General features: G+C 38.3%; 1 protein-coding gene across 3 annotated transcripts; it reads left to right on the top strand.

Annotated features, from left to right (window-relative positions):
- The first annotated feature begins 324 nt into the window (after positions 1–324).
- On the top strand, positions 325–21317 carry GPRC6A (G protein-coupled receptor class C group 6 member A). 3 transcript variants are annotated; one of them, XM_078446443.1, is made up of 6 exons: positions 325–518; positions 4167–4470; positions 6783–7094; positions 14438–14650; positions 17546–17669; positions 20203–21317. In XM_078446443.1, the coding sequence occupies exons 1-6, from the start codon at positions 325–327 to the stop codon at positions 21315–21317; spliced, it is 2262 nt and encodes a 753-aa protein (XP_078302569.1). The 3 variants fall into 3 exon arrangements, with proteins under 3 accessions (XP_078302569.1, XP_060472472.1, XP_078302568.1); XM_060616489.2 differs by having other exon boundaries at positions 6783–7619; XM_078446442.1 differs by lacking the exon at positions 14438–14650 and having other exon boundaries at positions 6783–7619.
- The last annotated feature ends 1069 nt before the right edge of the window (positions 21318–22386 follow it).

Raw genomic sequence — 22386 nt, 5'->3', positions numbered from 1 at the left:
CAACATGATCCAAAGCCCTTGACATATCAGTGAAGCAAGAGTGCTATCCCAGCAAGGACCTGTGTTTCTAATTCTGTAATGTTTTTCCTAGCGTTGCTGCTAGCATACATCTCCAACAATGGAGTGTTAGAGTCCGATATGTTCTTCTTGGTGAAGAATTGTTTTGACTATCATCAAGCATCTGAAAACTGAATGTTTCCAGCCTTTGACACTGCCCTATACCTTACATGATGTTTACAGGTGAAATAGGAACCATGTTGTTGGCACTCTGTGAGCTTAATGATTCCTAAGAACTCACATGAACTGAACAAATGAGAGAGAAGCATGGCACTGTTGATTATACCGATTACCTGTTTTGTGATTCCTCTTGCTACTTCCCAGACTTGCCAGACCCCTGACGACTTCGTGGCTGCCACTTCTCCAGGGCATGTCATAATTGGAGGTTTATTTGCCATTCATGAAAAAATGCTGTCCTCAGAAGACTATCCCAGACGACCAGAAATCCAGAAGTGTGTTGGGTGAGTAAAGCCTCAGAGAACACATTTAAATTTCAAGATTACACTATGAGATTAAGGCATGTAAACATTTACTTGTATTAACATTTAAATTATTTTAATAAAATGTACACTAATATATTTTTAAGTTACATATAGTCATGCGATCCTTCCTTAAAAGAGAAATATATCAGCACTATATGTATAGTCGACCTCCAAGTGCAGAGGCAATGAATGCTTTCCACTAATGTATCTATTTGGATTTTGCCTTAAAAAACTCCCTGAAGTCACTTGAGAAAACCATCTGGAGACACTGTAGCCTGTCCACTGCAAGCATACAGAGCACATTTATATTTATATTATTATAAATAATGTTTATAAGCATATTATAAACATACTATAAATATATGTATGTTTATTATATATTAGTATTATATTATATGATTATATAATATTAATATTATAATGTAATATAATTTTATATTAACATTATATTATATAATTATATAATATAAAATATATTAAAATTAATATATATTAATTTACATTACATTATTTCTATTATGTATTACCTATGTTTATATCATCTACAATATGCATTTTGTTTTAAACATAGATCTATTGTTTATTTAGTTCTTTGTTTAAAATAGGCGACATTTAAAATCTCTCTACACCAGCATTTTTGTCAGTGCTGCATTCATTTCATTCTTGAAATAATCTAATTCTCTTATGATAAATTAGGATCCTACTTCAACTTAGTGTTCCTTCTTCTTTGATGAACACTATCGGCTGAAAGCTTGGCTATAAAAAAGACATGTGGCACCGTGTACTAGGGAAAAGTAAAGCTGGGCAGAGGATGTTACAAATGGATTTTCTTTAAGGACAGCAGGATATTTGAATTCTAACTTCAGTCTGGGGACAAACTCATTTTGTAGACTTGGGCAAATGACTTAAATTCTTTGAGTCACAGTTTCCAATTTTCTCTTTTGTAAAATAAGTTCCCGGATAACTTCTAGGGACATGGGCAGCATCAGCTTCTGTTGCTATGGCAATCTGATCAACATGCTTTTTTCCAACTCTGAAATCTTACTTCTATCTTGATGTTCTTGTATGTAAATTTAACCTCCTTTCCCACTCCCCCCCCCTTTTTTCTCTCTTTATCAGAACATATTTACCAAGTGCTCTAAGAATGCTGTCAGATAAAATGTGGTCCCACGTCACACTAAGATTCCTTCCTGGCATTCTCCCTAGAAGTTGGGCACTTTGAGCTACTGTTTTCTTAAATGTTGATTATCAGGAATACCAGTGAACACCTCAAAATAATTAATGAAGATTCTCAGAGCACTAAATCGGTACTCAAAAAATGACTGCAGACCTGCAATTATAGGCTAACAATTAAGGATAAAAAATACTAAAAAAATCATTGATCTAATAAGAAAATATATTCTAAAAAAATTACTGAATCGAATATCTTTTCACCTTATTGACAATCCCTGAAAGAAACAGTATTCATTTAGCATGAAACAGCTCTATACATATATATTTTTTAAAATATTTATTTATTTATTTATTTTGGGGGGGAGGGGGGTTGTGGGGAGCAGAGAGAGAGGGAGACAGAGAACCCCAAGCGGGCTCCACACTGTCAGAGCAGATACTGACAAGGGCTCGATCTCATGAACTGTGAGATCATGACCAGAGTTGAAATCAGTAGTTAGACGTTTAACCAACTGAGCCACCTAGGTGCTCCAAACAGCCATATATTAAGTGCCTACATTAATGAGGCCCTATTCTAGGTGTTGGGATACTGAAGTGAATACACCAAAGAAGTTTAGACTTTCATGGAGCTAGCATGTGGGGACCCTGCAATCTTATACATATTGTCATACGATTCATTATTTTTGTTACAATTCATTATTTTACCTTTTCTCTCTTTTTTGCTTCTTTTTTCAAATTAAAAACTTAATGCTGATTTGCCACACTTTGCTTTTAGATAGTCTACAATGACAAATAGTATCATTCAAATACTTTATCGTAACTCAGTGAATTAAAAGAAAAGTTAAAAATATCAAAACCCTGAACAATAATATTGTCCTCTATGAATGGATAAAGAAGACATGGTATATAAACATGTATATATACATATATGTGGAATATTTTTCATCTATAAAAAAGGAATAAAATCTTGCCATTTGCAACAGCATGGATGAGTCTAGGGACTATAATGCTAAGCGAAGTATATCAGAGAAAGACAAATACTGTAGGATTTCATTCATTTAAGAAACAAAACAAACAAGGGATGCCTGTGTGTCTCAGTCGGTTAAGCATTTGACTCTTGGTAATGGCTCAAGTCATGATCTTCTAGTGGTGAAATTGAGCCCCCTGTCCAGCTCCATGCTGACGGTAGAGCCTGCTTGGGATTCTCTTTCTCCCTCGCTCTCTGCCCCTCCCCTGCTCATGTGAGAGCACATTCTCTCTCTCAAAATAAATAAATAAACTTAAAAAAAAGGAAACAAAACAAATGAACCAAAGAAAAATAGAGACAGACCAAAATATAGACTCAACTGTAGAGAACAAACTAATGGCTATCAGAGGGAAGGTGGGTTGGGAGACAGTTGAATAAGTTGAAAGAATTAAGTGTACACTTATCTTTTTTTGAGAGAGAGAGAGAGAGAGAGAGAGAGAGAGAGAAAGTGTGTGTAAGAGTAGGGGACGGGCAGAGAGAGAGGGAGAGAGAGAATCCCAAGCAGGCTCCACACGGTCAGTGCAGAGTCCTACATGGGGCTTGATCCCATGAACCGTGAGATCATGACCTGAGATGAGATCAAGAGTCTGACTCTTAACAAACTGAGCCACGCAAGTGCCCCAAGAGTACATTTATTTTGATGAGCTGACTAATGTATAGAATTGTTGAATCACTACATTGTATACCTGAAATTAATATAACACTGTATGTTAACTATACTGGGATTAAAATAAAATAATAATAATAATATTCTCCTTTAATTATTAAAAAATTGAATCTTTACTATATATTGGATACTGTTTGTAACCTTTTGTATATAGTGGTGGATGACATAAACTTAACAGCAAAGCAGTAATCAAGCAACTCAGTCCTCTGAAGTAATCGCAAATCAAGAAGTCAACTGGGAAAATCCACTGAAAGAGTAAACAGCTATATTTCAGAACTTAAATAGTGCATTTATCTAGGAGAAAGCTATTCAGCTTATACAGTCTATTTTATATATAATTCTGAAGGTCTTATTAAACTGGTTTCCAATCACAACAGATTATATTAAAAAAAGACAGTGGGCTAGTGAGTCTAAGGAGCAGATACTTGGACGGTGATAAAATGGTGACATCTAACTACAAAAAGGAACAAAAATCAGACATATCTCCATACTGCAGAATACTAAACTGAGTATTCAAATGATCCCCAAATTAATCAGAAACAAGTTAAATTCTATTCCACAGACTGCATTTGAGAAACTATATACCATTTAGAAAAGTTTCCATCAAGAACTCTTTTAAAATAAAATTTAGGCCCTTTAAGAATTGAGCCTCGCTGATCCAGAAATTGTCTATTATAAGGCAGAGATGTGAATCAAATGAGTTACCATCATGTCTAGAGAAGAATTCTATTCTGATTGCTTTAAAAAGTTTGTTTCTCAACAGGTTTGAAATATCAATTTTTCTTCAAACTCTTGCCATGATTCACAGCATTGAGATGATCAATAATTCAACACTATTATCTGGAATCAAACTGGGGTATGAAATCTATGACACTTGTACAGAAGTCACAGTGGCAATGGCAGCTGCTCTGAGGTTTCTTTCTAAGTTCAACAGCTCCGGAGAAATCATGGAGTTTAAATGTGACTATTCCAGCTACATGCCAAGGGTTAAGGCTGTCATAGGTGCTGGCTACTCAGAAATAACCATGGCTGTCTCCAGGATGTTGAATTTACAGCTTATGCCACAGGTGGGTTTTGTTTTATCCTTGGTTGGTTTTGATCATATTCCTTATTATGAGGGGATCAGGGTAACCCAGGAAACTAGCTGGGGAGTTGATCTTACTTTAACCTTCTCTTTCTTCAGTTAAAGAAAGGTATGTGCCCTATTATGGAGAGTATAGTGGATAGAGCACTAAGGGACTATAGTCGCCCCTCCACCTGCCAAGTGTAGTTTCTGATAGTTTACAGTGAGATTCGGATAAGATGGAAATCTCTGAGGGCCTCAGCTGCCTTGTTTCTGAAATAACACCAGTTGGGTGCTATGAGGAGACTGAGAAGTAAACGGACATGGAGGTCAGGGAAGACTTCCTGAAACTTGAATGAGAAAGGACAGCCAAGGGAAGACAAGGAGGGCAGGACAATATCTATGCTGGGAAAGCAGTAAGTCCAAAGTTGAAATGTCCAAAGAATAACAAAAGATCAGTATAGCTAGATCAGTTGTATAGAAAGGAGTGCAGTAAGAAGTGCATTTGCAGAGATAAGCAAGGGCTGGTCATTCAGCACCTTGTAAGCTGTAGTAGGATTTGCATTTTCTTCTGAGTATGGTGGGAAGCTTTTAGCAGAGACTATGGAACTATATATCTCCTTGTAATGCAAGCCAATAAATAATCAAGAAGTAAGCAAAAAGCCCTCTGAAAGCCCTTCACCAAGGTCCTGCATATTACTCAGAGTCAAGCAAGTCGCCTTGGCTTTCACTCTCAATACATTGCTCTGTAACTCACTAGGTCACTGCTTTCTAGGCTCAAGGAAGATTAGAAGCCAACAGTTAGAAAGCAAAAATAATTACAATCAGATTATCAGGAAATGGCCATCTGATAGAAGTGAACAGATAGAAAAATATAAATCATATATTAAATGTGCATAAGAATTTAAAATATATAACTTTCTGGAGTTAGAGTAAATAAGATCTTGTATCCATGAAAGACTCTGAGAGTTCCATTATATAGCCTAGTAAAGTTGATAAAAAAAAATTTATATCCATAATGAAAAAAAAACCAGAATTATTCCCCTAAATATCTCAGAGATAAGGCTTTGGCTCAAATTGTCTAGACTATGTATAATGCTATGAGAAAAGTACATTATTTTTAACAATGATTATTTCATATAAAAAGGTAATTTCCATGACAGACAACACAAAAGGAAATGGGGCTCACTGCAGGGGACACTGATTTTACAGAAACCCAGGTCTCAAAATACAGATGAGCACAGCAATGCCAGGTACAAAATGGAGGCCAGCATAGCAATGTCAGGAAACTAAAGTTTAGTTACTGTCCACTGTGTGCTAATAACCATTTCAATTTTCTCCTTTAATCTTCACAAGAATCCTATCATTTCACATGTAAAGAAATATTAACTAACTTCCCCAAATTTATTGAAGTCAGAATTCTGACAGTTTGTCTGACTCTAAAGCCTACTGACTTTCCACCATACCAGGTGGCTGCTATAAGTAATAGAAAAAAAAAAAAAGACTCAGCAAGTGACACAGTGCATTTGCAGCTGTGGAAGGTAGTAATTCTCCCTAGAATAAAATCACCAGAACTGTAAATCAAGCAAAACTCTGTACACATTAGGTAGGTATCTCAAAATGCTATTTGAGTAGACCAGAGGTCAGAAAACTATAGCATGTAGATCAAATGTGGCTCTTGAGCTATCAAGAAGGGTGTTCACAATTTTTTGAAAGGTTGTAACAAAAAAAGATATGACAGAGACCATATGTGATCAACGAGGCTCAAAATACTTTATACCTGGTCCTTTGCAGAAAAAAGTGTGCTGGCCCTTAGACTAGATGATTATTTGGCTGGTTGACTTATTTCACCTAGAATAAAAATCACCGAAGTTGTCAATTAGACAAAATGTTGAACATACCGGGTGTCCTAAAAATGCATTCTGTTTATTTGACTAGCTGCATTTTTCCTATATTTATCTCTAAGTATTTAAATAATATCCACTATTGGCCTTGGCCCGAGATATAAGATAGATATAGATGGATATAGAAGTGTAGATGGAAGCATAAGATAGAGCCTGAACCTTCAGAGAGCTTGTACTATACACAATAGAAATGACTGAAGAGCGATGACTCTAAAGAGTTGGCACACAATTACTAAATGTCATGATTTACACTGTTTCTAAAGCAGAAGTTCATTGAAGGGGAAGAATATAAAAGACCAGAGAATTTAGGAAAAGATTACAGAAATTCACAGAAATGAGAGGGGAACACCCAGTATGAACATCCAGCTGGAGTTCATCAGCACCATAACTAAAAGATTCTGTCAATTTCCAGGTGAGTTATGAATCAACTGCAGAAATCCTAAGTGACAAAATTCGCTTTCCTTCATTTTTACGGACTGTGCCCAGTGACTTCTATCAAACTAAAGCAATGGCCCACCTGATTGAGAAGTCTGGATGGAACTGGATTGGCATCATAGCCACAGATGATGACTATGGACAAATGGCCCTCAACACTTTTGCAGTTCAGACCACAGCAAATAATGTGTGCATAGCTTTCAAAGAAGTTCTCCCAGCCTTCCTCTCAGATAATACCATCGAAGTCAGGATCAATGAGACACTTGAGAAAATCATAGCAGAAGCCCAGGTTAATGTCATTGTGGTATTCCTGAGGCAATTCCATGTTTTCAATCTCTTCAGTAAAGCTCTAGAAAGGAATATAAATAAGATATGGATTGCCAGTGACAACTGGTCAACGGCCACCAAGATTACAACCATTCCTAATGTTAAAAGGATTGGCAAAGTTGTAGGGTTTACCTTTAGAAGAGGGAATATGTCTTCCTTCCATTCCTTTCTTCAAAATCTGCATATATTTCCCAGTGATAATAACAAGGTCTTAAATGAATATGCCACACTCTTGTCTGCTTGTGCATATGTCAAGGACAGTGATTTGAGTCAGTGCATTTCCAACCATTCTCAGGGGACTTTGGCCTACAAGGTTGACAAGGATTTAGAAAGGAACTTCTCCCTGAGAAATGATTTCCTGTGGGATTATACTGAGCCAGGCCTTGTTCACAGTATCCAGCTTGCAGTACTTTCTCTTGGTTATGCCATTCGGGATCTCTGCCAAGCTCGCGACTGTCAGAACCCCAACGCCTTTCAACCATGGGAGGTACTAACTCATACATTCAAGAAAATTCCCCTACCATCCTTCCTTTCCTTGCTTTAATTTTCAAGTATTTATATTAACTGTCTTAATCATATTCCTTTTGAAGGTAGATACATTAAGTGTTCAAATAACATGCATTTCTCTCATTAGCTCTTTGTTCTTGAGGATAATAGAGTTGTTATTTTACCTTTACTACTCTGACCCACTAAAGTAGTGCTCTTTTATTTTCCAAGAAGATCCAGTTGGTAGTATTATTTTTTGTGAGTATATGGATTTGTATCTGATCTTGTAGTTTTTCAGTGCTTCATATGAATTATCTCTTTTAGTGTTCTTGACAAACACAAGACCAGGCATGTTTAACGGTCATTTTTATTATCACTAAATATTATCAGTCGAAAAACTAAAGCTAGAAGCACTAGAAATATTACTCTTGTCTGGATCTTCTGCCTCCATACCCTCTGTTTTCCATAGGATTTTGTTGGTTTATAGTTGGTTTTTGTTGGTTTAAAGCCTCCAGTTATGACTTTTACTTAGAACAGCCTCCTTAGGACTCCAGTCTTTTCAAATGAACATTGTTAGATAAATCATAACAATTCCTATGATATCTCCGGTTGAAATGAACCACTAATTGTCGGTAAAAGGCGTCTTTTCATTTCTTCTCTTTGATTAGTTTGTAGAAACTCAAATTAAAGCTTAATGTGGCTCTTTTTAGTAAAAATTTTCCATTGTGCTTTTTAAATGCTGATAAACAAGACATTTGAAAGCAATTGTTGCCTTATATGATGATAAATTTTACTCATTAAAAACAGATTTCTCAATACTGTGTACTCAAAGCCAAACTTGTCTGTTTTGGTGCAGAATCATGTCCCGAAAATATATTTATTATAAATGTGTAAGGGAAAAGAAGGTGAAAGGAAGTAAGACTCAAGTGTTACCATATATGTGAGTATGCAGGGCAGACTATTTCTACTTTTGTCATTTTTACTTTTAACAGTCCCAAACACAAGCTCCAAGGTCTAAGGTCATCCGCTTACATTTAGGTGGATCATGTGATGGTATAGGGTATTTTAAATTTCTCATTTTAAAACTAGTTTTGATCTTGTAAATGCAAGGCAAAAAAACTAATAAGGAGGTAAGACTAGAGATTAGGATTTTTGTTTTGTTTTGGCCTTTTTGTTTTTAATTTTTTTTAACGTTTATTTTTGAGACAGAGAGAGACAGAGCATGAATGGGGGGAGGGTCAGAGAGCGAGGGAGACACAGAATCAGAAGCAGGCTCCAGGTTCTGAGCTGTCAGCACAGAGCCTGAAGCGGGGCTCAAACTCACGGACCGCGAGATCACGACCTGAGCCGAAGTCAGACGCTTAACCGACTGAGCCACCCAGGCGCCCCGAGATTACGATTTTTTAAGTTAAAACTATCTAAAAAATAAAAATTATATATATGTCTAGTTATTTTAAGATGTCTGTTTGAAAGCATACTCTTTGTAATATAAAACTTAAATCAGGGATTGATAAAAACTACAAATGAAGTTGACCACAATAATGAAACCACTACATGAAATTTTAAGAATGAGAGGTTGAGAAAGAGTAATAGAAATTAGACAATCCTAGAGGCAGGATAAAGGGGAGGAGACATAAGGAGCCTCTAAGGAAGGATAGATAAAAATAGCAAGGACTATTTATCCACTAAAGATCTGGGAAAGTATTTTAAATCAGGAATGAATCTCAAACATTCTGAGGAAAAGACTTGGGAAAGTATAATCTAAGCAGAGTCTTCTAAAATGTTTTGTTTAAACAGTAGGAGCCTGGGGTTATTCTTTATTCCCTCTGGGAGCCTGGTTACCTAGAAACCAAACAGGAAATAGACTGGAAAGGAAGAACATGTGAGTGACTTGCTCTTTTGATCACAACGTGAGTGAACCACATCTGTGCCAGATTCAGTAGGACAAACAATGCAAATAATTTTTATGAAGAAATCTCCATAGACTTCAAATTTAAAAGATCAGCAATATCTAGGGTCACTAATCAAAGACACATTCCTAAAGATTATTTTGTCCCTTGGTAAGATTCACTAATATCTAAATATTACTTTCTAGATAATTTTATATTCAAATAACTTTAAAGGAGTTTTTCCCAATATTTGGGGATAGTTCTTACTTTGGCTCCACATTTGGAGACACCTATGAGAAGTATTCGGGAAAAGCACAGCCAGGATTGTTTTACTTCAATACAGTTTTGATGTTTCTCAGATGTGCATGAGGATACCACCTCCTTGTTGTAAACAGTGATTTTGGTTTTTTGTTTGTTTGTTTTCCTTTACTTATGATGATATAGAAAGTAGTAAGTGATGCATGTGAGATGACAGACTTATAGTCAAACTTCCCATGTGTACATATATTTAGCAAACATTTATTGGACGTCTCAATGCTCCAGTCCAATGTTGAGTGTTGAAAATATTAGGGAAAACAAGACAATTCTCTTCCTGAAGGAGTCATCTGTCCACTGGTGTGTACAACCAACCAATTAAGGAGTTGATTACAATGCAGAATGATGCATTACTATGTTTCATAGGGGCACAAAATGGCAGCGAAGCACTTAACTGAGGCAACCAATCCAGTATTAGCAATTCAGAAAACATTCTCCAAAGACCATACATCTCTGGAGAATATGATGGAAGGGTAGGAGTTAGGACACAAATACTCCAGCAAGATCTGAGAAGGGAGGGTAAGTATGGCATCTTCAGGGGTAAGTAAATAGTGTCACAGAATTGGAGTTTCTTGTGGAAACTACAGGTGAATGAAAGTAGAGGAAGGATCCAACATCAGGGTCTAATGAATCAGAGCATCTCAAATTTTGATTTGCAGTTGAATGGCCTGGGAATCTCATATCATGTATCTGCTAATTCTGTGGGGGGATACCTGAGAGTCTGCACTTCTAACAGTCTCTCAGGTGATGTTGATACTGCTAGTCCAGGGACCATCGTTTCAATAGAAAGGCCGCAAACTATGTTTAAAGGTTTGGACTTGATAGAGCAAAGCGAGCCAATTAAATCTATTTTGAGACAGGACAGTGTTCTGATCTGCTTTTCACTGCAGAAGTAGCATTTCATTTCCACTGTGGTGTGCACTGCTCAGAGGGACACAAGCCTAGAGGCAGAAGGATCAATTTGGTAATCCAGTCACGAAATAAGGATGGCTTATACTCCAGGTATAAGTACTACAAGCACTGTGTGTGACAGTGAGGATGGAGATGCATACATGGTTGTGTAAGAGGAAGAATGAAGAGCATCTGTAGATAGACTGGGTGTAAAAGATGCAAAGAGAAGCAAAGATGCTGCAAGTGATTCCACATTTGGACATTTGATGACTTTGTTGAGAAGGAAACATAAAAAATTAGAGGTTTGGTGGGGAGGAGAAGTATTAAGCATTCTGTTTTGGAGACGTTGAATTCGAAGAACTTATGAGACATTCAAGTGTAGCAACGGAAGAAATGTGTGCTGAGAAGAGAGTGATTTTGAAGTGATAAGGAAAACAATAACTAACAATTTTTGAGGGCGACTATACCAGGCATTGACATATATGATCTCTAACCTCTATAATATTCTGGTAGGTCCACAGGTTTGTGTTTCTTACACTCCATCTTTTTTTAAAATTTTTTTTTAACGTTTATTCATTTTTGAGACAGAAAGAGACAGAGCATGAATGGGGTAAGGTCAGAGAGAGAGGGAGACTCAGAATCTGAAGCAGGCTCCAGGCTCTGAGCTGTCAGCACAGAGCCCGACACGGGGCTCGAACTCACGGACCGCGAGATCATGACCTGAGCCGAAGTCGGACGCTCAACCGACTGAGCCACCCAGGCGCCCCTCTTACACTCCATCTTAAAGTGGCAAGAGGAAATGTTACCAGTGATGGAGACTTGTGGCAGTTTAGAGACGGACGGGGCCTCCACAATGAGGGTCTGGCCCACGGTCCCCCACACGGTTAGCAGTGAGACTAACCCAGCCTTAGTCCAGGGTGCTTTCCGCTACGGTACAGAAAATTTCACAGAAGAAAAAGACATGGGTTGGGCACCAGACAGAAATGCAAGGCTTCTTCCTCTGCTCTCTCTAATTCACCCACAAGCACAGCTTTCTTAGGAAGATGTGGACACTGCACCAGTCAGGGAAATGGAAAACAGCATTACCAACAACAGCTTAGTTGGTGTGGCCCCCTGGCTTTGTGTTCTCAAAAACAGGTCATTGCCATACACAGGGTGAGTTATATAATCATGGAAACACAAATCTTACTGTTTAATGGTGTCAATTTATAGTGACTTTCAGAGTCTCCATGGAAAATAAATAAATAAGTGCTGGAAAAAGCCTTTAAGAGCTTAGTAACCAGAGCACTAATGTTCAAAACTTACCTTAATCCAGAGCAAACGTTGTGTTTTAATTAACAGGTAACAAATGCACTGTTTTGTTTGCCTCCACCCTCTCTCTTGTGAGAACAAGCATAGTTATGTTGGCTTAGGTACTTCATACACTGTTATCGCTATTTACAGAATGTATATGTGCCAGAAAACCTAATTAAGTGCAGGAAAAAACAAGTAGAAATTATAGTTCAAACTCAAAAGAGGAAAAGGATATGCTTCCTAAAGAACCGAGTTACTGGGGTTTATGTGTGTATTGCTTAAGGAGAGAACAGAAAAAAAAAATCAACACACAGGTGGAGGTGGAAACACTGACAGTGGATCCTTACTTCCTCTTTTATTTTTGTTCCCTTCATATTTTTTCTTCCAGGCAATTGCTAGAAAAAGCTTTTGTTGGTTAATTCCACCATGTTAAATCTGATATCCTGCTCCTTTAAGTCTATTTATTTTGAGACACAGAGAGAGTGGAGGAGGGGCAGAGAGAGAGGAAGAGAGAGAATCCTAAGCAGGCTCTGCACTGTCAGCTCAGAGCCCAGTACGGGGCTGGAACTCACGAACTGTGAGATCATGACCTGAGCCGAAACCAAGAGGCAGATGCTTAGTTGACTGAGCCACCCAGGTGCCCCTGATATCCTGTTTCTTTAAAGTAATACTATTTTACATTCATTAAGAGAACTATGAAATCTGTGGAAACATATAATAAAATTAATATACATACTCAGATATTTTACTAACGTGACATTTGGTCACTGACCTGCCTATCGTGACTAATATATTTACCTTAAAATATAGCTTGATTTTCTTATAGTCTATTGACCAAAACAAAAATTGAAGGAAAGAAACATTCATAAAAGATGAACTGATAAGGAATAGAAGAATAATTCTATTCGAATAGAATAATTTCTGCCTCATTCCAGATTTTGCACTCAACAAGAGCCACATAACATCATAGACTTAGATGAGTAGGCCCAGTGTGTCCAGAAAGGGTATTTACTTAGCCGTGATTATATATCAAGTTAATGGCGGAGCAGTGTTTTTCTCTCTCCCAGAACAGCGATCTTCCTCTGCAGCACAATCTCAATACAGCTGCCTCATTTGTCAGTAAAACATTTCCTGTCCTAGCTGTTTTACATACAAGTTCTCATGTACGAACTCGGTAACAAGACAAGTAATTTTTCATTGCATTTCTTTCCTCTGAAATTAAAAAAAAATCATTTTGTGAATTACATTGGAAAGGTCACTTTATACTCAATCACTGAAACAGATTTGAAAACCACTGAAGATAATAATATCCGTACCTCCAACCAAATGAGTAACAAAGGATGTATTTAGAAGGCAGGTACTGGCAGTACCTTATACCCCGAGCTAAACCTCTCTGGTGGGAGATGTCCTGAGAACAGGGTGCTGTTGTCACTGGACTGTCCAATGTTTGTATGTCTGTCCCCTTAGCCTTCATTTTGCGGATGGTGAGCATAACACCTACTGGTTTGGATTACCCACTCAGGCTTGGCCAAGGATCCAACTGTGACTAGAAGGAAAGAATGAATTTTCCTGCCTCCGGTAGCTCCAGATGACATATCGATAACTGCTTTTGAGTCAGATGGAAAATACAATATGGAGGACTTGAATTAAAATATTGTTAGGTGCAATGGAAAGACCTGAAAGTCAAAATGTGTGTCCTCAGATTAAGTCCACTTACCCCTTTTCTGATGGTGCTCACCTAAGAAAGGAGCAAGATGATCTCTGTTCAGTTGTTTCATTGAGTTGTTATGGAGAAGAAGGATATCACACTTCTGAGTATTATCAAGTAATATATGAACGTCAGGTGACATAATTAATAGACTCAAAATATTTTTATTTATTTGCACAATGTCCTTATTAGCTAATAGTGTTAACAGATATTAATATACCCTTTACTAATCTTAATCTGTCCCTAATACTGGGATAAACTCCTTATATGCTTAATTACATATAATCCTTACAATAACCCTATAAGGTATACAGATGGGGAACCTGGACCTAGAGAGAAATTGAAGTGTCAAGACCACATCACTAATGAGATATAGAACCTGTATTAGAGCCCAGGCAACTGCCCCAGAGGACCTATCCTGAAATTGTGCAACGTGAAAAAATGAAGATCCTCATATTCCAATTTTATAAGCTAGAGAGGCTACTCTCCATAAACATTAACTTGCTTTCTCAGATTCACAGAACAAGACTTTGGCAGAAATAAGGCTAGAATTGTCAAATTGTTGCCAGATAGTTAAGAACCTTCTCAACTAGTTACCATACTCACTGATCCAGAATGTCCTTTTTCTACTTTTAAGTGATATTCCATATAAGGCAGTGTTATAATTGGGATATAATGGATGCATATTTCTATTCATGTTTGTTTCTATTTTCTATTTTATAGTTACTTGATGCACTAAAAAATGTGACATTCACTGATGAAGGGAATTCATTTCATTTTGATGCTCATGGGGATATGAATACTGGATATGATGTTGTGCTCTGGAAGGAGATTGATGGTCACCTGACTATCACCAAGATAGCACAATATGATCTGAAGAATGATGTCTTCATCATCACAGACCAAGAAACAAAAAATGAGTTCAGAAATCTTAAGGTAATTTTGCAGTAGGCTGCTTATAGCATTCAAATCAAATTAGTACCTCAATTGCAAAAGTCCTTAACCCCACCAGGACCTCCAGTGATCCTACTGCCTGTTTACTGTCCCCATCTTCCCTCCTTAAATGCTATGGTCAACTTGTGTGTCACCCCTTGTACATGCTCTCTTTATCATACTCATTTGACTAGAACATAATCCTGGTTAAACTCAACTCTTTGCCTAATCAGTAGAGCCCCCATGTAGCTGAACTTGAACTTGGCAAAACAAAAACAAAGCCAAAAGCACCTTGTTGACTGTTCTCACTTCAAAGTCATGATCTCTAACTTCCAGTGGGCCCTTAGCGCTGTTGGGCAATCAGACTATTACCTTACTTAGTCCATTACCTCACCTACCTTCCTAGATAGCTATTTCATAATTTTTATTCCCTTTTCTGATCCAACACATCTTCCCCATCTTCACTTTTAGGTGACTTTTCTTTCTATGTCACTAACAAAAGTGAAACACTCAAAAGAGAACAGCAGTGTTCCCCTGCCACCACATCTGTCTTCTATCCAGCACTATGGATGGGCTGTCTGCTCCTGGCCAAGGTCAGCTCCTCCCTTGATCTCTGGATCCCAACTCTTTACCACTTACTCTGTGATACTGCTCTGGCAATTCTCCACTCTCTCCCACATCCTCAAGTATTTTCTCTTCTCCATTATCTACATAGTGATATAAATATGCTGTTATTCCTTCCATGTTCCAAAAAAAGAACGAAACTCCATTGATCCTCCACTTCTCCTTCTATGTACTGCCCATTCCTCTATTTCTCTTGACATCAAAACTCCTTGAGAAATTTAAATACATTCACTGGCCCCAATTTCTCTCTTCCCATAATTCTTTTGAACTCTTTCCAATCCATCAAAATTCTTTCTATCTAGTTCACCAATGTTAACAAATCCAAAAATCATCTCACTAATTATTAGTAATTAATTATTCTCCTCTCTGTAAAATGCTCTTTATTGTTCCCACAACACCACAGTCCCTTGATTTTCTTCCTCTGTCTCTGGCCACTATTTCTTAGTCTCCTTTGCTGGCTCCTTATCATTCCAGCTGCCTATAAATATTGGCTTACCCAGAGCTCAGAACTGCTCCTTTCCTGGGTCTACACTTTGCCTTAGTGATCTCATCCAGGCTCATGATTTAAATAATGTCATTCATTAATAGAGAAGGCAGATGACTCCCAGCTTTTTATCTTCTGAAGTTCAATCCTCATAAATATACAACTGTGCAACTGACATCTCTACCTTGGAGTCTAATAGTCATCTTGACTGATTACCTCCAAAACTGAGCTTCCAAACCTACCCTCATCTCAATAAATGGCAATTTCCTTTTAGTTGTTCATGGAAAAACCTGGTGGAATCCTTGTCATGCTTCATATCCAATCTAAGTTTCACTTTCAAAATGGGCCTAGAATCTTACCACCTTTTGTTCTCTACTCCACTGCTACTACTCCAGTCCAAGCTACAATCACTTGTCACCCAGAATAAGACAGTAGTCTTCTAACTGCTCTCTGTTTCCACTCTTACTCACTGTGGTCTATTCTTAAAGCAGCAGACAGAGTAATCCTATAAACTATAATACTCTACTCAAAACACTCCCATACATCCTGTTTCTTTTAGGGTAAAAGCCAATGTCTTTAAAAACCTTACATGACCTGCCACCAGGACCTACCTGACCTCATCTCCTACTACCTTCCCCTCCCCCTTGCCTCTTCTTCCAACCCCACAAGATTTCTTGCTCTTCCATATGTACCTTCCTTTCTCCTAGCTCAAGTCCAAAACATCAGATAATCCCAAATCTTTTGCTATCCCAAAGTTATTAATACCAGACTTTAGAATGTCTTTGTTGTATCTTATGATAAGGGAAGAAAGTATTTCTCTTTTACCCCCCAATGATGTCCTGCCTACTGACAACCCAGATCAGGAATAACTGTTGAGAAGAAGAAAACCACCATTGTGGACTCAGGGGTACTGAATCTTGGCTACTTTTTCTTTCCCAGCCAGATCATTTTCATCTCCCAGAGAAAAGACCAGTTAGCTTAGTCATTGGATTGTGTTCCTGGCTCAGGAATAGCTATTAAGAGAATCTAGAGAAAGCTTCATTTACCCATTATGCTTTGGTATCTCAAAAGGTAAGACAGTAACAGATTTACTTCACAAGTTATGCGTGAGGAAGGGACTGTGAATGGAAAAAAAAAAAGCATAGCTGAAGTACAAAGAATTATTAGTTAAATTGGAAACTGAGCGCTCCGTAAAATTAGAATGCTGCATATGATTTACATTGTGACATGCCTAATTATAACCTAAAATATTATTTATATATCTAGGGTTACCTTTTTCACTAATACTTTAATAGCTTTAAGTTCAAAATTTCCACTCTTTTGTTTTTAAGCTTAGACTGGACAAAGTCCTTGGACAGCATGATTAATAACCTTCCTCTAAAGAATATAAAAGTGTCCATTAAGTTACTATTTTTCATATATAGTTGAACTCTTTATACAACACAAGACTGGAAATTTCCAGGCCATGACTTCCTTCTTTAGTTCCATCATTACACATTTGTTCCTCTGCTAGGGACTTTCTGAAAGAGCTAATTTCCCTTATTTGCTTTCAGAAGTTATTAATGTGACAAAAGTACTTCTTCCTAAGGCAGCTTCACTATCTGAAGTATCTTCTGCTTTTTAAACTTGTTCACATGCCTCCAGGTGACAAAACAATTCTATTGTGCTTTTTAAAAACAAGAGAGGGAGAGACCAAAATACTAGTTAGTAAATGTATCTTTAAATCAATCAAGGTTAGTTAGGAAAATAAATCTTTTAAAAATATACTTGAAACTTCTTTCACTTTGCAGCAAATTCAGTCTAAATGCTCCAAGGAGTGCAGTCCTGGGCAAATGAAGAAAACTACAAGAAGTCAACATATCTGCTGCTATGAATGTGTGAACTGTCCTGAAAATCACTACAGTAACCAGACAGGTAATTATAGTCACTACACCATGTACAGTGAATCACCAGAAACATTTCTCCTAGGCTGACTATTTTTTTACATGAATCCTATTTTGGCTTACATTTTCATTTTAAAAAAAAAAAGCATCTCATGCTCTTGCTAGATTAAATTCCAGTAAAATTTCATTTTATCTTGGAATTTGCTCTATTATATCAGCAGATGCACAACCAATACCTAATAGAGACATAAAAGTAACTTCACTTCCAAGGGAAGATGTCATCTGCTCAAGTAGACTTCCTCTCCTGCATCTTTCAAAACAACGTGATTTCTCCACCAATCTTTGTCCGTGTATCCCCCACATGGACATGCTGGTCTTGTAACTGGGGCACAATAACTATAATTAAATAAGTGTTGAATTAGCTAAACTGAGCATGATAAAAACCCAGGGGTGTGCATACCCTGGAGATCTCATTATTCTTACCAAAAGGCAGCAAACAGTAAAGCCTAAAAAAAAAAAAAAAAGCCTTCTGTGAGACAAGGGGATAAACTATTAACAAAGATGAGCTGCTACTAACTGATTATTTGCCTAACCTGTCTTTAACAATTTCACAAGATCAGTGCAAAATATACAAAGTAAAGAACAAGGTCAGCAGCCTCAGGGTCTTAAAAGGAGCAATCAGCAGTTTCCCTGGAGTCAAATTTTGACTTCAAAATCCATACTTTAAAAGCATCGTATTCCCTTGTTTATTGTTGCATCCCTACTCATCTATAAAAGTTGTGAACCTGAGAACTGGAGCAGCTCTCAGATGCTTACTCTTTTTTCTCACTGCCTCCGAGGGGAGAAGTATCGCAATATAAACGTTCCAATAGTCTTGTTCTGTGGCTATCTCACAAAAATGCCGCTTCTCCTAACCTGAGATGGGCTCTGCTGTGTAAACAATTAGGTAATTGTGGGGGAGAGAGATTTTCCAGGCAATGTCTACCAACTGTCTGCCGAGTGGGATAAATAAAAACGCTGGAAGAGTGTGTCGCATTTATTTCCCATAAAGACACACAAGAGTTTTCAAAATACAATTTGGGCTCTCTTTTGATAACCAAGGCAAGAATAAGTGTTGAAGACTGCTTTTCCTTTGGAGGAAAAGCAAGGATTTAGGGTGATATGAAAAGACATCATCTCCTGTCTTTCTCTCTGTCTCCAGCACACAGCTCTCGTACGTAGACAAGGCCATTAAACGTTTGCCAAACAAGCGAAGAAAATGGCACACGGTAGCAGTGGCAGTTAGGGGAGGACAGAGAAGAACCGCTCTTGTAGGGAAACAGGGTTTGGAAAGAGGAAGAGGCTGGAGAGGTAATGAAGTTCATAAACAGAAACACAACCTGACTTTGAGGTTAATGAAGAAGGGAACGCAGGCCCTATATAAAAATGAATGGGCACTGTGGAGTGTTCTCAGATGGATGCCCAGGGAGTGCCTTTTGGCAATACGGGGGACCCCACCTTTAAGGGGTGAAAATGGAGAGCAAATGCAATCACACTCCCAGGGACTCCACTCTGATATCAACTCTTCCTTCTCTGCCATCAGAATAAGCCAAAATCAGTTTTAAGCTTATCACTGCACATGTGAGTTTACTGACATGTTTACTGACAAGTTTACTGACTTCCTAGAGAAAAAAAATAAACTTTAATTTTTCATCAACTGAAGTGGTTGCAATCCTGTGTTATCTCACTTTTAGAGAGCTTTTAGGGTGACTCAGCCATATTTTCTCTGCTTTTAAAAGAACTGCAGCCTTATTTATAATAGCATTTCTCACTACATTTAGTGTCTACTATGTGTAACACTCCACACAAAGAAGTTTACATTTATTCTGGGCATTGAATGCAGCACCCCAGTGAGGCAGAGCCCTTTTTTTTTTTTTTTTTTTTTTTTTTTTTTTGCTTTTTTAAAGATTTGAAAATAGACTCAGAAAGTTCAATTCACTTAGTCAAGATTAAGGGAATTATAAGTGATAGAGAAAGGGACTTGAGATACATTTGATTCCAAAGCCCTTCTTTTTTTTTAAGTTTATTAATTTATTTTTGAGAGGGGGAGGGGCAGAGGGAGAGAGAATCCCAAGCAGGCTGTGTGCTGTCAGCTCAGAGACTGGCGTGGGGCTTGATCTCATGAACCCTGAGATCATTATCTGAGCTGAAACCAAAGTTGGATGCTTAACCAACCGAGCCACCCAGGCACCCATATTTCAAAGCCCTTCTTAACAGAGTCCCTGAACTGCCACCTATAATAGCAAGTTCATAAGAGGCTGGCATCTATCTTGAGTATATGGATTCCCTTAAGACTCACAGCCCAGCTGGGCTTTTTGCTTTCTCTTCCCTCACCCTCACACTTTCTCTCAACTTCTTTTGGGTTCTGTGCATGCTTTATTTTAATAAGTAACCAATGTGACAATTATCTATATCCTTTTCTCGTCCGCACTATTACTAAGAAGGAGTCTCATTTGTAGCATCATTGTGGACAATCAATCACCTGGCTTAAATGTTTGCAATGTAACCGAATCTCTGTCTTTTAGATATGGATCACTGCCTTTTATGTAACAACGAAACTCAGTGGGCCCCTGTAAGGAGCACAGCATGCTTTGAAAAAGAAGTGGAGTATCTCAGTTGGAATGACTCCTTGGCCATACTGCTCCTGGCCCTCTCCCTACTAGGAATCATGTTTGTTCTGGCCATTGGCATAATATTTACAAGAAACCTGAACACGCCTGTTGTGAAATCGTCTGGGGGATTGCTGGTCTGCTATGTGATCCTTCTCTGTCATTTCCTCAACTTTGCCAGCACGGGCTTTTTCATTGGAGAACCACAAGACTTCACGTGTAAAACCAGGCAGACGTTTTTTGGTGTGAGCTTCACTCTCTGCATCTCCTGCATTTTGGTGAAGTCCCTGAAAATTCTGCTAGCCTTCAGCTTCGACCCCAAGTTGCAGAACTTCCTGAAGTGCCTCTATAAACCGATCCCCATCATCTTCACTTGCACAGGTATCCAGGTTGCCATTTGCACAATCTGGCTAATCTTTGCAGCACCTGCTGTGGAAGAGAATGTCTCCTTGCCCAGAGTCATTATCCTGGAATGTGAGGAGGGATCCATCCTTGCATTTGGCATCATGCTGGGCTATATTGCCATCCTGGCTTTCATTTGCTTCGTATTTGCCTTCAAAGGCAGGAAACTACCTGAGAATTACAATGAGGCCAAATTCATAACATTTGGCATGCTCATTTATTTCATAGCTTGGATCACATTCGTCCCCGTCTATGCTACCACATTTGGTAAATATTTACCAGCTGTGGAGATTATCGTTATTTTAATATCGAACTATGGGATCCTGTGTTGCACATTCTTCCCCAAATGCTATGTTATTCTTTATAAGCAGGAGACTAACACAAAATCTGCCTTTCTCAAGATGATTTACAGTTACTCTTCCCACAGCGCAAGCAGCCTTGCCATGAGTCACGTTTCCCTGGACTCCTCTAGCAGCAACATCACAGCGACCAATCCCAGCTCCAGTGGCAGGCCTGCAGCCTGGCAGGAAAGCAGGGATATTCAGGCACAGGCATTTGCACACATACGCAGAGAAAACGCTGCAAGTATGTCTAAAACTTTGCCTCGAAAAAGAATGTCAAGTATATGAAGGAGTCCTTAAGAAATGGCATGTTCTGGAATAAAATGTCTCCAGGGTCTCTGTGTTTAAAATGTGCATTTGTTTCCCAACAAATATATTCTATGTGTTTCTTCACTGCCACCGTGTTCACCAATTTTTGGTTGAACACTCCCTCTGTCCAACCACTTCTTTAACAAAGAAAATAGTACCCTCAGCCTGGAAATGCCTTCATTCCTTATCACCTCCATCTGTCTCCATCTTTATCTCCTTCTTCTTAGACACATAGTTAAAGGTCTCTTTTCTATTTGAAATTAGCCCATCATATATCATGCTCATTGTGTCCTCTATCTCCTCTTCTCAGACCTTTTCATATGGGTCCTCCTTCTGCCCTAAGTATCTTTATCTTCCCACCTCCAGGGCTCAGTTCAGTTGAACAAGCATTTGAGCAGTTACCATGAGCCAGGTGACATGCTAAATACAAAAGTACAAGGAGGATCAAAGCATCATTTCTGACCTCAAGGAGTTCAAAATCCAGGAAGACAGTCACATACAGATATCATCATTTGAGTGTGGGGATTTCTATGATTGTCCTGTGCAGATGGCACTGTGACAAGATAGTGAAGGGGGTGCTTAGCCACCCTGGGGGATGATGAGAGAGCTTCAAAGAAAGCTAAATGTGGGATATGATGTTTAGAGGGAGTCTTGAAAGATGAGTAAGAGCTAATCAAAGAAAGTCAGAAAGCTGTTCTAGAAAAAGGGGGAAAGCAAGGAGCAGCAGCAGGAAGTGTGTCAAGAAGGTATGCTAGGGGGAGTACAGTCATTTGGTATTACTAGAGAGGAGTCTTCTTTTGCATGTAGAGATTACATCATGAATGAATACCATAGACTGGAGTTATTTTTTTAAGTTTATTTATTTATTTTTAAAGAGAGAGAGAGAGAGAAGAAGAGGGACAGAGAAAGAGAAGAGAGACAGAATCTGAAGCAGGCTCCACACTGTCCGTGTGGAGCCCAATGAGGGGCTTGATGTCATGAACCATGAGTTCATGACCTGAACCGAAATCAAGAGTCAGATACTTAACCGACTGAGCCACCCAGGCAT

This window comes from Panthera onca, chromosome B2 (genome assembly GCF_046562875.1).
Source record: "Panthera onca isolate mPanOnc1 chromosome B2, mPanOnc1 haplotype 2, whole genome shotgun sequence".
In the NCBI taxonomy this organism is placed as follows: Eukaryota; Metazoa; Chordata; class Mammalia; order Carnivora; family Felidae; genus Panthera; species Panthera onca.
This window is presented reverse-complemented; position numbering and strand designations above follow the sequence as displayed.